This window comes from Protopterus annectens, chromosome 8.part0 (genome assembly GCF_019279795.1).
Source record: "Protopterus annectens isolate FY-2018-M chromosome 8.part0, PAN1.0, whole genome shotgun sequence".
Classification (NCBI taxonomy): Eukaryota; Metazoa; Chordata; order Ceratodontiformes; family Protopteridae; genus Protopterus; species Protopterus annectens.
In genome coordinates, this window is record NC_056741.1 from 1,713,293,219 (window position 1) to 1,713,309,266 (window position 16,048).

General features: G+C 34.8%; 2 protein-coding genes across 2 annotated transcripts in view; one reads left to right on the forward strand and one right to left on the reverse strand.

Moving 5' to 3' along the window:
* MLYCD (malonyl-CoA decarboxylase) overlaps window positions 1–16,048 on the forward strand; it is a 1,175,690-nt gene that overhangs the window by 591,966 nt on the left and 567,676 nt on the right. The window lies entirely within an intron of this gene.
* LOC122807952 (DNA topoisomerase 1-like) overlaps window positions 1–16,048 on the reverse strand; it is a 559,610-nt gene that overhangs the window by 227,272 nt on the left and 316,290 nt on the right. The window contains exon 6 of the mRNA XM_044078985.1: window positions 12,574–12,695. Coding sequence (XP_043934920.1) covers window positions 12,574–12,695 — 122 coding nt within the window. The remainder of the gene's footprint in view (window positions 1–12,573; window positions 12,696–16,048) is intronic.

The window sequence follows — 16,048 nt, forward strand, 5'->3', positions numbered from 1 at the left end:
TAAACATCTCTTTTTTGGAAATAATATTTAAACTATGTAAGTTTATTAACTATTGAAACAGTGTGTTAGTGAACACGGTGACAGCCTCTGTAGAACTTCTACAGGCAGGCATGTATGTTCTATAGTTTCTTCTTTACCACAATGTATACAAATTCTTTCACTGATTTTTTTATATTGCATATTTGCCTTTACTGGTATTAAATTAATCCTAATCTCAATAAAAGATCTTGGCATTCTACTTGCTTATTATACCATGCTTTTCATACTTTTATACCTTTCACTTTTTCAGAAAGCTAGCTTAGCCCAGGGATTAACATAATATTGTATCATATTTTTATATCACACTTTCCTTTCATTTTCTATTTCAGCACTTTTTATATTCCATAAGATTTTTTTTTCTTGATAACATCTCATTACTTCATTTAAACATACTTTTCTTCTAATGAATTTTCTTCATATATCCCAATGTCACTTTTATTTGTACTTTACCAAATTTACTTCTTAACTTTTCATTTGTATCATTTATCCAAAACAAAACTTTATACAAATTCAAAAATGGCAGCGTAAACAATCGGGGTTTATTAATGCAAAACCTCTATCTTCCTTGTCCAAGATTACTCTCTTCACTGGATTTAATCATTAACCTCATACAAAAAAAATTGTAGTGTTTTTTCATAGATTATTGGTAACATACAGACACTAGCTAAATATGCAATCTTTCCCAGTATAACTGAATTTAACCTTTTTTTTGATAGCTTATGAGTTTTCCGAAAACTACGAAAGCTACATTATTTTATCTAGCATCCTATTCCATTACTCCTCACATTTTTACCTCCAAATCTTATTCCAAACATAGAGATTTCTTTCATTGAGCAAGACACACTATGTTTACTATATCACCCATTTCTTAACTTTAAATAAAAAAAGTCATGCATATTAAATTTAAGCATTGATGAATATAACATAAAATTTCTTTCATCCAGACATTGTTTCTTGTAATCAATAAAATTACATATGTATAAGTAAACTTAACTGGAATTTTCATCCCTTCGTTTGTAATACAAGCAGCACCTGTCGTGCAAATATACATATCTGACTAATACATTCTTAAATATTGCAAATACACTGCTAACCCCTATGTATGCCACTCTCTCTTTCTTTAACCATCCAGTCACTAAAATTCTTACTTTACTTTCATTATATGTAAAACACAAATCCTTTTTTTTACTAATATTATACTCTTCCATAATTATCCACAGAAGTTCATGTTGTACTGTACCAAAAGCTTTATTTAAATCTCTTTGGTCTCATCAGTCCTATTTATAGTATCATTCATAATTTCCCTTAGTATGAATAATTCCTGACATCCTTTTCCCCTTTTCCCCATAAACTAGCTATATATATATATATATATATATATATATATATATATATATATATATATATATATATATATATATACACACACACATATATGCCACCTTCCACAATATTTTTCATACTACTTTCCATTCAGATCATAAAAATCTTGTAATCTGTATTGCTCAATATTGTAAGCCTCAAATTTTCAATTTTATTTTTATCTTCCTTTTTTCCATAAAAACTTAAGTATACTACTTCATAAATGTATAAGTATAAAACCTTCAATTAACCATTCATGCATAACTTTTAAGAATCTTTTTCTGCCTATCCATAACATTCTTATAAAATTGTTATCCTATCCCATCGGATCCTGAAACAAACTATAAATTAAATGTCTAAGTACTTTACCTAATTCATATAAGGAAGTCATTTCCAATTCCTTATTTTCTTTTGTCATTCTCTTAATGTGCCATTTTAATTTCTATCTTGAAACATTGTCTTTGCATAATTTATTACAATTTTCTTATTTCTGAGATCTTACCTCCCCCCCCTATCATTTTTCATTTTGCTCATATACTAACATTCTCTAACTGTGCTACTCAAATAAGGCAATACCTTTTCTTTTTTACCTTGTAAATATCTTTGCTGAAATAAGAATTTAGAGAAAATTAAACTATTAAATTCTCCATTATATCCCATTAATATTATCTATAATTCCTTTCCAAATCCCTTAAAGCATCAATGCACATTGTTTTATTATTTTTGTCCACTTTTTCTTACATCTGACTGCAATTCTAAAATATGTTTTATATTTTTTTCAAAGCTAGCCACCACACAGACCAGTTTTTATAACACTATTGGAAATGCAGTCTTTCCTAAAAAACACACGTTTCCCATTTTCATACCATAATTTATCATTTATTATTGCTATTCCATTTCCCAATGTGATATACTCCTTATTTTCTTGTATTTCTACCTATATGGTTGAGTGATCTGAAAAGCCCATTAAAAAGTTTCTCTCCCTTAGCTATATTTAAACTTTGTGATATGATAAAATCTATTTCATCTTGTATATACCTCAACTATATGCACACAAATTATTCCAAATCTTTAAACCATTTCCTCTCAAATCACAATTAAAATATCTTATTATATTCATATTCATTTCTGCATAATCCAAAATTTTCTGAAATACATTTCCCTTTCTTTACTTGTAACACAGGCATACAGTGCTATAATTCTATATACCTGTTTATGTCATTGAGATCTACAATAGTTGATCTTCCCATCATTGCCAATGTCATGATCAATATTTTCACTAATGTTCTACAAAGTACAACTATGTCTGAATATAGTTTATTTACTAAGATCCATATTGCATCTCCTCCACAAATTGTTTGTAATCTCTCTTCGTGTCAAAAATCTTACATATTCCAACATTATGTTGACATTACACTTACACCAATTTAGCATGCATATTCTTCTACTTATATTTTTGATATTTAAATTTACTGAAAGTGCTTCAAAATTGTCATTATCTCTGTGTTGTAGCTTACCAGAAATTATGTAAATCTGAAGTATTTATCTGCTTTGCATTATTGATGTCCTTTCTTTTTCTCTTTTACACATCTCTTTAAAACTTTCTTTTTTATTCTCTTAACTTTATTTTTTCTCTTATGCTTTTGCCAATGGAATTCTTATCTTTCCCTATTTTCTACTTTATATCTTCCTCCTCATCACTTATTTCATAACCTTCGATACTTATCGTTAGCTTTACTTTTACCCCGATCTTGCTTTGCTACTTCCTCTATCTTTTATTGGGACTGTCTTCTGTTCATATACTTCCTTTTGTTTTCTTCCTCATCCCTTTTCTCTACATTACAATCCATCCATAAATGCCCAACTTTATTGCATTTATAACATTTCAATTCACACTTTTTTTGCATCATGACCTATTTCCCCACAAATATAAGGTTTCCTCTTAACAGTTTCTTATCAAATGGTCACCTTTTCCACAGGAAAAAAAAACATGTTTCCAGTTGTCCTCAATATTTTATAGCTCCATTACCCCCTATATTTATCATACTAGGGATATGAAAATTTTTTTCTTTCTCCATTTTCAATACATAACAGTCCCATGCTCCAAGTCCATAATTGTCTATCATAGACTTTGCTAATGTCCATAACTTCTTTAAAGTTTAACTGTCCCTTTAAAGTCTCACTTTCAACTTCATTTCAAAATTGAACATGTATTTTTCTTTTTTGTATCTCTATGAAATGCTTTAATATAAGAACTCCATGGATTACAGCTCTTTTCTTCTCACCCCCCCCCCCAGAAAACTTTACAGAAAAGAACCAGTCTAAATATCACAAAATTAATGTCTTTTTATGAATAAGAATAAAAGCTCACCTCCTGAGCCTTCACTCCCAATGGGACCATTACATTATCCCAATTGCCATACCAGTCAAATTCTTTTTCTTCTTTGCTTTGAATCTTTTTCTTCTTTGCTTTGAATTCTCACCATAATTGTCCTTTGATTACTGACATTTTCTTTGCTTTCTTCATCTCTCTCAATTTTCCCTGTGGTTTCTTTAACAGTCTCAGCATACAATTTCTTTGTCTGAATCGTCTTTCAAAATAGCTTCAGATTCCTCCCATTGAATTTTAGCCATAATTTTGCCCAATGAAATATCTTTTTCATTGTCTGGCTTGCTCTGAAACAACAATTCATCCAAAATATCCCACTCCCCTCCTGACTGGAGTGTTGTGATAACACATCCACCATTGTTTTGAACGTTTGCTTCCAATGAAGTAAACAAATTCTGCTGAAACAGCTCCTCAGAATCTTGTAGAGCTTCAAATACCAGATTGGCATTCTGTGCAATGTGCCATCTTGGATGTCCTTGAGTGCTGTTCTCCCAGCCAACACTGCACTAAGAACAGAATAAGCATTCTCCTAATGAGTAGAGAAGTTCACCATTGTCCTGGCCAAATTTCCCCTATTAATATGCCTCATTGGTTGTCCCTGAAAAGAGACCGCTATTCTAGTGGGACTTACCTGGTCAAAGGATAAATACATACATACATACAAATATCCTCATTATATTAGGTCTGAACTCCATTTGGTTTGAGCCATTGACTCAAATAGTTGCAGTGTTACTGACTCTCACAAATCATACAACACTGCCAATCATTTTATCAGCCTTCTTGGGTACAGCATGTTCACTTGCTCCTACTAATCTACTAAGAATGTTTGGAGAGAAAAAAAAAAAACTTATATGGCCTGTGCATCAGTATTGTTGTCAAAACAATTAAGGCATGCATGGGTCTTCCATTTATAGTGACACAGCCACCCCCACCCCACCCCCACACATACACACACACACTTGGTTCATCTCATATCAGTAAGGCAACCATCCAACAAACTGCATACTTGTTAGCTATAAAATGTCATGTTATAAGTTTCTTTGATGTATAGCATTAACCCCTATGGAAGACTGCATGTAACCTGGCATCCACCATTATAACATTACAGCATGTGGCCACAGTTTTCAGTCACAAAGTGTGGAATAGTTTGTTTGTGTCTTTCGGCTTTTCCCGGTTAGGGATCGCCACAGAGGAACTCCGGTCCATTAATGATTGGTAGTGGATTTTTACGTACCAGGTTACCAGCCCTGACGCACAACCTTCAACGAAGGCACGCCCCATTCACATATGCCTCCACACAGAAGACGCTCTAGCTGAGAATCGAATGGGACAACATCTTGCTATGAGGTGACAACGCTACCACAGCACCACCACCGCAGTATAAAGTGTTAAATAGTATACTATAAATTCATTTTCAAATTCTGCCTAAAACAAGCATCACTCCACTTATTACATTTCTATAACAAAATAGTTTAACCATAAAGTGGAATGAACTAACAATTTTTTCTCAAGTGGAATCCTTTATAGGATAACCAGAAAATGTTGCCAAAATAGTTCTATACTCATGCCATCATTAATTTTATTTTTTTTTTTGTATGAAAAATAACCTAAGCATATGTACTAGCAGTACTGTTTTTACAATAATGTTGCTGCACAACTTTTAGAGATCTTAACCTGGCAAGTATTAATGCAAGTAGTATCAAGAAAATTATTTTTCTTGCAATCACACTTTGAGAACATGACATTTCCATGTATGAAAAATGATTTGTGAAATACAGTGCAGACTCAGATTTTTCTAACAGTGTATGGAACCCTGTTAGTGTGATGCAAAATATAAAGGAACAGGTTATATTGCTCTTTTTCATGGCGATAGCCTTATCTACTCCATTCTTGACATGCAAATCCTCCATCTGTGTATTCATATCATATTAATAGGCCAGTAGCCAAGTGAAACATCCAGTCAGTGTACCATATAAAACTTGTAAATTGATTTGCTGCACTAGTGAAGGACAGCAATGCGACATACCTCAGGGATAAATTACTTAATACACATTTAATGATAATGGTGGTCATTAGGTAGTGTTTTGCTTGAGAGATAATGGAAGTTTCACAGGTAGAGGATGTGTGGGGTCAGACATCTGTCATATGAGCAGGTCTTATTTGTGTTATGATGAAGATATTTTTAGTATGTATTCATAGTGCTTAACATTTCCTTAAGATGAAGCAGGTCTGCTAGGACAGGATCTTTTAAAGCATGGAAGGCTAAACAAAGATCTACAGAGAGAAGGCTACATGACATTGAGAAAAGTGATAGGGTTTTTAATCTATCTTGGAAGCTTAAGAAGTTCTGCCCTGCATTTTCCTTAGAAAGCAATTTGGCCATTTGAGTAGAGCAAGATATTTGGAGGTACATAGGTTAAACTGGATTAATGAAAAACTAGGGATAACCATGACATATTTAGATGTTAAGGATACTCCTTTGACAAACAGCTGAGCAAGGTTGAATGATCTCCTAAGTATGGTTGATGTACTGTTGTCAGAGCATAGCATGTTGATGAATGTGCCTAAACGTTTAATGGCAGAACAATTTTAAAAAGGTAGGGTGCCATTTATACATTTTCATAGCTATGTTTCACAAATGAAACTATGCTTCCTTATTGGCAGTGATGTTGAGCTGATGGTTAGCATACCAGCAGGCAAAATGATCAAGGCCCTCTCCAAGGATTTGTCAACAATGGTGTTAATAATGGAGGCCAGTTTGTGATTATCATTAAACATGGTTAGCCGTAGGCATTTTCCATCAGGGAAGTTCATGCTAAAGTTAAGGAGTGCCAGAGCTGAGCCCTGTGGGAATCCACTAGTGACATTTGTTTGTTTGGAGAGGTAACACAGCTTCACATTATATGCTCATTCACTGAGACTTTTAGATATCTAATAGATGACACAGGGGGTTATTGTTTAAGCATGTGAGTTTCTCAATAATACAAAAATAAAGGATTATATGAAAGGTCTTTGTCAGATTTAGGTAGTCTGTGCAAGCAGACTGAACCCTGCCAATGCCTTCAGTAACTTTTTCAAAAGTTGTTGACTAGATTAAAAAGCAAATTGAATGTCCCTTTCCCAAAATCTGATTAAGATCAAAGGATTGAAGTCACTAATTTCATTGCATGTTTGATTATGATGCATGCCATGATTTTATAAATAATACTAATAATAGTGATGGATCTAAAGTTTCCAGAATCTCTTTTCAGGTTACCCTTATCTAAGTGAACTCCTGTGGCAGTTCTTCAGTTATCTCCTACATAGGCAACAGAGAAGCTATTGTATATGTTCATTAAAGGTTTAGCAAAACTGCATTTACTATTGACTAGGGGACAACTTGTTGGATACCCTAGAGCTGGTGTTTTTGGTTTTGGATAGTGCTGATACATCATGCTCTACGATGAGGATGGAGGTGGTAGAAATTATATTTCATGGGGATTTTAATTTACACAGCAACCAGAAAGCAGCACCAATAACACAGATGGCTGCATTGCCATCAAGTCAGCAGCCAAAGTACCCATGCTGAAAATGGCTGTTGGCAAACCTATACAGGTTTAGATTTTGTTAGAGAAATATGTATTAATGTGTGTATTAGCAATATGCTTAGTGTATTTAGAACTTGAAAAGAGTTAACACATTTATTCTATTTCATATTGCATAAATCTGTACAAACTGCAGTTGCTTTTTGACCTTGTACTGTCAGCTAAATCTTACTCGTGCCTTGGAAATTTACTGAGAAGCAGATGATTTCTGCTTGCATTAGGAAAATAATGAATAGAACAATACTGCTTATATGAAACTCAGACAAGACATTCCGCTGTGCTATGGGAACATACACAGCTGTAGAAATAACAGATAATTAGGACAAAGCCTGCTTGAAAATATGAACTGCAATCAGCATTTGCTTGTATCTGTATTAAGAGAGTACCTTGAAATGTAACACTGTACAATAGACACTTGTAAACGGATTAATAGTCACCAAGGCCAGGTTGTTTTTCTGAAAAGTTTCTCACAAATCTAGTCATGTCAGCAGAAAATCTGAAGTAACATCTGCTGTAGAATACTGAAAGTTGTGTTTGATTACGTCAGCTTAGAAGGCCGTATCTTGTAAAACAGTAAAAGAATGAACATACTTCCTGTTAGTAGTTAGACAAATCCTTGTATTTGCATGTTTTTGTCTCCTTGCTGCAAGTAAATTAAAGTGCCTTAACTGAACCTTACGTGTATTGGTCTTTGAAGTTTTTTTCCTCTGACAGATTTTAATTATGAATCCGGAGAACATCAATGTATTTTGTTTACTAGCCAGCCATGAATGCTCATTTCCCCACATACATCATTTGGAAATGCAAATTTTCTCCCTCTAGCACATAATACCAGTCACATGCAGTGCTGAAAATGGATTAGTCCTTCACAAAACAGTGCCACTGCTGCAATATCAGCTTTTAGATTTTGATATTTTCATCATTATCTTGTAGGAAATTCATAACAAATTCTTACCATAAAAACAAGCCAAAAATAAAATCTTAGACATGATTGAGATCTGATGAAATTGAAATGGCAGAAAATGATTCAGCCTGTTGAGTTCACAAATAATTGCAAATAACATAAATATAGATCCTGTTAGGAATGGAATGCATAAAGTTACTAGACAGGAAATTAATGCTATAAAGCTAATCAGCCATCTCAGGAAAAGTATCAGTAATATTTTGTGCAAAACTAACAAATCTACTAGGCATGTAGTAAGGATTCCCTATGCCTAAGAAATAGATGGTAATAAAACATTTTTCTCATCTGTTGCCGACTTACTGACTAATGTTATGCCTAAATATATACTTCAGGTCCTCCTTCCCTCCCAATATATGACATACTAATTTCATATTAAAAGAAACAAGCATGCTCATATCAAAATTTCTTAAAGTTAAAACAGCTTGACCCTCAAGTCACTGATTATTTCCTTCAACAGAATACAGACTTTATACCCACTATACTGCATATTGTTGTAGTTCCTGTAATCATTAAAATGTCCAAGCCCATTCCACTTCCTAAAAGTGATGTTAATACACTTAGTTCTATACTTTATCCTCTTTTAAAAAGAGGTTTGAAAAATATTTCATATACAGCTTAACAGACTGCCTTCAAGACCTTGTCAAAATGAAAATATGGTTTTACAACCAGTAATTGTACTCTAAATCACAGCATTCTGATTAGTAAACCACTTCAGGGTACTATAAGCTTGTTAATTACCTAACAAATGAAACAAGCAATCTGAAGGTAAACACTAAAAACCCTTCACAGGAACAATCTCCAAGACACAATGAGATTTAGCACTTTTGTTCCTTAATTTTAGAACATCGTCCGAATAAGAAATTACATTCAACATCCATTTAAGTAACTTTAAATACATGATGTACACACAAAAAAAACCAACACCCTCATCCAATGAAAAAAAAACTATTTTTAAATATATTTACCCAAAACATAATTTAAAGTAACCATCAATTAAATACTCAACACTTAATTGTTTTTAATACACATTAAATGTTTTCAAATTCATTTAGTCCAGGCTCATCAGCTTTTAAAACAATCTGCCATCTAACTTCCCTAGTTTGCAAAACATTGTTAGAACTTTGAGCAAATAAACTCTGATCCACTGATTCTGATACAAAGAAGCAGAATTTTCTAAAATTGTTGCACAATGATGCATGCTTTGCCAAAGCACTAATAAAAATCCTTCTTTTTAATGGCTGCATAATGCTCATATATTCTCTGTGATAACATTCTGATAGTCTTTCCTACATAAACACTATCATAGCAATAACAATTTGCAAGGTAAATAACACCTGTTGTAGCTGTAATAGTTTGTAAAAGAGGATTAGTCCTAGAACAACTATTGGTTTATGTTATGTTAAATCTCGTGTGTTCAGGGAAAGCTTTCCCTGCTTAGTTACGTGTTAGAGCCAGTAGAACTGCCTCTGTATTGTCACCGCGTACATGTATTGTCATGGAGTACAACTAACATGAAGTCCAAAAAAATCTCCAGTAATGATTCAGAATTAAGTTCAATACTGTTTTGATTGATAAATCAGAAGTTTCATTTTCAACAGAAGATGGATGGTCCTGGTTACATTCTTTAAAGCATTCTACCACAGCTAGGTTTACATATATCCTGGTCTCAGGCTAACCCTGTGTATGTGTACAAGGGGGTGATGGACTGTCATTGGTCCAGATATCTCCATTTTGTATTGGTCCTGAGGATTCATCCCTCATCTGCATAAGATGAAGCATGCGCAAAGAGGGTGGCGGGCTTTCATTGGTCCAGAGCTCAGCATTTTGGATTGGTCCTGATTTGGATGTGTGAGTGACTAGCCAGTTGTGAGAGCACGCATGTTCCAGCTTCTGCACTTTAGTCTTTAGTGACATACACTAATGTTTGCATAAAAAAAAATCTAGCCACATCACATTTCCATTTTTTCACCAAAAAACAGAAAGGTACCATTTGCTTTTTTTTTTTTTTTTCAAAAAAAAAAAAAAAAAAAAAAAAACAGAAGGGTACTGGATGAATTAGAACAGTTACAATAAATGGAACAAAGTCTTATTTCAGATATGACACAGTAGTTTTGTCAGTCTTCTTCAGATCCATCCTTTGAGTTGTGTGGTCTGGGTCTTAGCTTGAAGAGCTTTTTCCTCGGTCAACTGGAAAAAAAATGACAAATTGAATGGAATCTTTCTTCCTAATCTTTTGATTCAAGTTTTAAACCTGCTGGAACTTAAATGGTGCAGGATTAACCTTTGGTGGGAGGAAGGGTACTGGAGCTGAACTCTCATCACCAAGGGTGGCCTCAAAAGGTTCCATTTTAGTTGTAGTTTAGGTGGTTGATCTTCTGTAATAGGGTGCTGTTGACTGAGCAGTTGGCATTGTGGCCTGGGGATCTGTTATTTGCCATAATCGTTCCCCCTTTTTACAGGAGTGTATTCTTCTTACCTTCAGACTGTTCAATGTTGATGATGTCCATGATCTGAAAGTAAAAGCCATCGTGGTCAGGACATTTGATCATACTTTTGGCTAGGGGGTTCCTTAGTATTTTTGACATGATTTCAGAGAAATGTGCAATCCTTTCTAGCTGTCTGTTTTCCCCAACATAAACATCCTTGGCAGATTGGTAATTAGCTCTGAAAACAATAGCTTCACTTTCGGTTTCCTCAAAATTTGCTTTATATGCTTTTAATTTAGTGAAGCAAGGTGACTGGTCAGAACTTCTCATGGTTGGACAAAACTTGCAATCAGATGGACATTTGTACACCCATGTGGCTATGTCTATTGCATGAGGTGTTTGCTTTCTAGAAGTACCTAATGCTTTTGGTTTTTCTATAAGTAAACCCAGGCAATCTTCTGAAATTTACCTTGAGCTGCCTAATGTCCTGCATAATTAATCAATTATTCATGGCAGCTCTACTGATCTCCCAATAGCCCATAGTGAAGGTGCTGGTGTTTTAAACATTTTATGTTTTATAGTCAAGAAAGACTTCCCCTATAGTCTCGCTCTACCTTCTAGATGGTTTCATGGAATGTAATGTCTTTAGCTGCCTCAATTGTGATAAAGGGTTCCAGAATGTTACGCAACATTCTGTTGCTGTAACCCTCTCATTAAAAAGTCTTTCTGTAATTCCTTAAGGTTCCTAGTGAATGTGCAGAGTTCTTTGGAGATTCAGGCCATCCTCATGCCCTGGGATTTGAGTACAGTCTTGTTGGTGATAAGGGGCTGCAGACTGCTGTAATGAACAAGCATGTCTACCCTTGTAGATTTCCTGAAAAGGGAATACAATAAGGTTCCACTGTAATATTCTTTGGATTTGGTGAGATCAAGAAAATTGAGTCAAAGTTGCTTTTTGAAGTAAATCTAAGGAAATGGGTGAAATAGTTGATGTATTCATAAAATTCCAGCAATCTTTTTGTGCTCTTCTGTCATAGGACAAAATATAATCTATAAAGTGATAACAGCTATAGTTACAGATAGTGTCTCTCTCCCATTTTCCTGTAGTGATGTTAGCTAGGCTGGGAGCAATAGCCACTTCCATAGCAATCCCTGTCTCCGGCTTAAATTAGTTGTTCAACTTAAAGGAATTGATCTAGAGTAGTGGCTTGAGGAACTTGGCCAGTGGCTTGGTTTCACAAGGGAGTGCTGCTCGGTCTGTGTTAAAAGTTTCAATAACTGCCTGAATGCAGCATAGTGGTGCTTCCATGCTGATTGTGACCAGAATTGTGCGTCTAACACAATATTTCTTGTCCTACTCAGGAAGTCCATTACATCTAGCATGAAGCATTGTTAATGTGGGATGGAAGATCCAGACCAGTCCAAAATGGTGAGCTTTGGAGAATCAGCCCCCACTACCCCCTGCACATACCCCAACCTCATGCAAATGAGGGATGGATCCTCAACACCAATTTGAAATGGAGATCTATGGACCAGTAACAGCCCACTTACCCAGCTACAGTAGATCATCATAAAGAATGTAACCAGGTACACATCCATCTTCCATTAAAAATAAAGCTTGTGGGATTATTCAATAAAATTGTAATCCACTTAATTCTGAAGTCTATCAGACAGGTTTTTTTGACTGCATGTTAGCAGTAGTACACAGTAGCAAAATACAGGGAGTTTGTAAAACAGTCTGGAATTTTAGAAAAAAAATGATGCAACTGTTTAGGTTTTAACAAATCAAACAGCAAATATTTTTCTTACCTTTCTCCAGTCTTTAAAAAAGTTATCCCTGAAGATTTCTTTTACTGTATATTCATGATCCAACATTTTAGCAAAGAAACTGGCAACTTCTTCAGCTCCAGGACTTAACTGCATTGGTTTACCTGGAAATAATTCAGATTCAGCATTAGTAACTGAACCCCATTGTCATAGTTTGAATAATAAGGTTGAAAATATCTAGAAACATTTTGTGTGTCCTGTTTTTCACTGCCAGAATACCTGTATGCATTAAGTGTGGTTGAGAGGAGCTGTATCTTTATTAAAATACAAAGCAAGCAAATAGAAAAAAAAAACATTTTGATGTTGTGGAGGTTTAAGGTTTGATTTAGGATACAAGTAATGGGTTTTGGTAGTAATGCCACTGTTTTAGGAACAATGTGATGGGAGGTCGGTTAGTTTATGCCATTAGGAGGAAGCAGGGCTTTGTGCCACAGAAGCCCACCTGATGGGGACAAAAAGATTAGTGTGGGATACGTTTGTATATATATGGAATATTCTGCATGATTGTGACATAAAATGAGAAATTAAAGTGTCTCAGGGGTGCTAGACAGCAAACTGCACTGCATGGTTGCTACAAGGACTAGTGGTACAGGAAAAATCCAAGCAAGCTGTATATGGTAACAAGCTAGCATCCAACTCTCTATTCCTCTACACAGACATGAGAGTAGGTTACTGAACTGTTCTATCAAAAGAAAGAGCCTCTACATGGGGTGATGCAGAGCGTTAACTCCATACAGACTGGAGAAAGGAGACTGCTAAATGAGGTGATGGGTAGTCTAGATGGTCAGGTTGGCAAGGACACACACACATGCAGACGAATAAAAGTCACTAAATGCAAATCTGAATATTCTGGGATTTTCTTTTTTTTGCATTTAATTTTCCGAAAAGAAATGCAATGTTATTTTGTTATTGGGGAATAAGAAATGGCATAAAGTCTGGAATAATCTTATCAAGTTAAACTGATATGTTCTGTCTTTGAAAAAGTTCTCGAAGATGACCCTGCTTTGGCGTACAGATTGTTAAAGCCCAGACTGCATCCAGATGACCAGGATTTGCAAATTAGCTCAGGCACTGGAGAAGTCTGACCTAGGAGGATACATATAAGTAGCCTATCCCAGCTCACTCATTTTGGACGAGAACAAGGCCTATAGCTTAGTCTACCACAAAACCATAGACAACTAACAGAAGGTGGGTACAGAATAAAGCCAACAGCAGCTTACAGATGTATATGACCTAAACAAAGCTTGCACTGTGGTTAAAGCATTAAGTGCATATGATCTATCTAGTGTAAATAAGGCTAGGTCCCATGTTCAAGGAATTCCCAGACATTCCTGAGAGGAATAGTTAAGCTATTGGAAAACATCAAATTTATCCCCTTGACAAAAGGATTCATGGGACCACATGTTTAAAGAACATAGCACATGCAGTTGTCTAGCCTGTGGGCAATTAGGATCCATATTCCAATGCAGGTGATCCTGGTCTGTGGGGCTCATTTAAGGCTCTCAGGATACTGTGATGATGATAAGATTGGGCACAAGGGCAGTGTCACTCGGACAAGTAGGGGGGAAAACAGGATAGTCATTTCCCTTCATGGTTATTGGATAAGTCTCCACCAGAAGGACTGAAGACAAATAGGAGACAGTTTAGTTATAAGTGGGCAGAAAGACATATGAGGAAAAAAAGTGAAGATCAACTCTTCAAGCCCATTTGAATAAAAACGGTTTATCTAACCAAGTGTAGCAACTTCACAAGACTACTACAGTTGTTTTTCTCTGCAACCTTTGTGTCCACACCTTACAGAAAGTGCTGTTTTTTGTGCTTGGTGAAAAAAAGTATAGCTCACTTATTTGAACAAAATGTTCAGACTGTTGGCTATTGTTGGATTGTTTTCAGTGGCTTGGTCTTTTGGTTGCCATGCCAGAACTTTATGAAATGTACGTCATTCAGAGCTTAGTTACACATAATCTATAGGCTACTGCATCTATTAAAGGAAAGACTCTCACATCTAAAGCCATTGCTAATCCAATACTGTTTTTAATAAATTTCACAATCATCTACAAATACAGATTACAGGGTAACATTTCTGCAGATGATACAGCTGCAACTGTTCTGTCACATTGACAATCACCTCATTCAGAAATGAAGAAAGCCATGAAAAGGCATGCAGACATTATGAAAATAATGTATTTTAAACTGGAATAACAGCTTTTGAACACAAACAAAATGAGCAAAACTGTTGCACTAAAAAGCTTACTAAATTAAGTTTACTGCATTTAACGTGATAAAATACTAAATTTAAGACAATACTTCTCATCCTGAAGATAATGAAAATAGGTGCAATAGATCCTGAAAAATAGGAACATCAGGCCAAAAATATGAGCATCTAAATAGCATAAAATTCAAGTGCTGAATAGCACACAACTCTTCCTACTTCTAGTAGGACTGTGGGATACTAATTACAAATTCAAGTTTCAAAAGATAAACATATTACCAAAGATAAAATGTAATATCTGTAGATTTCAATGAATGATATTGCAAAAATATGTATCTTACAAAGTCATTTTAGCTTCTGGAAAAGGCAGATGTAACATTTTGGTCCCCTTTCTTTAATGAATTTGTGGCACCATTATGGTAGTCATGTAGTCTGGCGTCCTGTGTACTAAACAGCATCCAAACCATATGCCATTTACAGGATTCAGAGGATTGTGGGAAGGGATAAATCAAGCCCAAAAACTGGTATATACCCCCAAAACAGGAATAGTTAAGGGGCATTGGTTAACAATTTTTGTTGCACTCTAAACTGAGACACATTCTGCACTTAAAACTACATGCAAAACTACATTAGCCACCAGCAAAAGCCAGCACGGAACATTCCTAGAACATCAGACACTTGCTTAATCTAAAGGAAAAGTGAAAACAGCAGAGTATAGTGTCTCTTGAAATACAGAAAGGTACAAAGTTATAAGTGAAAAAAAATATTTGCTGAAAATGATGTCAAATCCTGCTTTGCAGGTTCATGTTCACATAAAAACAAATGTCTTACTTATTGAATTTTACATAGCTTGTAAGTTCACAGCATTTTAATTAGTCTGATACATATACAGCTAAGCGAATAGTTCATGGTTTTCTACTATATGAGAAGCATCCTTCTCAACCCTGTTCACTTTTCCTGGAATGGCAAAACAGGTATTCTAAATTTGACTAGAAGAAATTAAAGGACTAAGTTTTACACAAACAGAAAAATGCAAATGCTTGTTAATATAATTTCATATCTTTAATCTCTAAACCAACTTTAATATGCAAATGCATTTTTACCATGGATGGTGATAATTTGTTAAATGTAGTTACTGGCTTAAGAAAATAATTTCATCCATTTATAGAAGAAGAACTCTTACCAGATTTATTTAAGATTTACATACATTTATATAGAAAGAACTCTTAACTAGAGTTATCCATC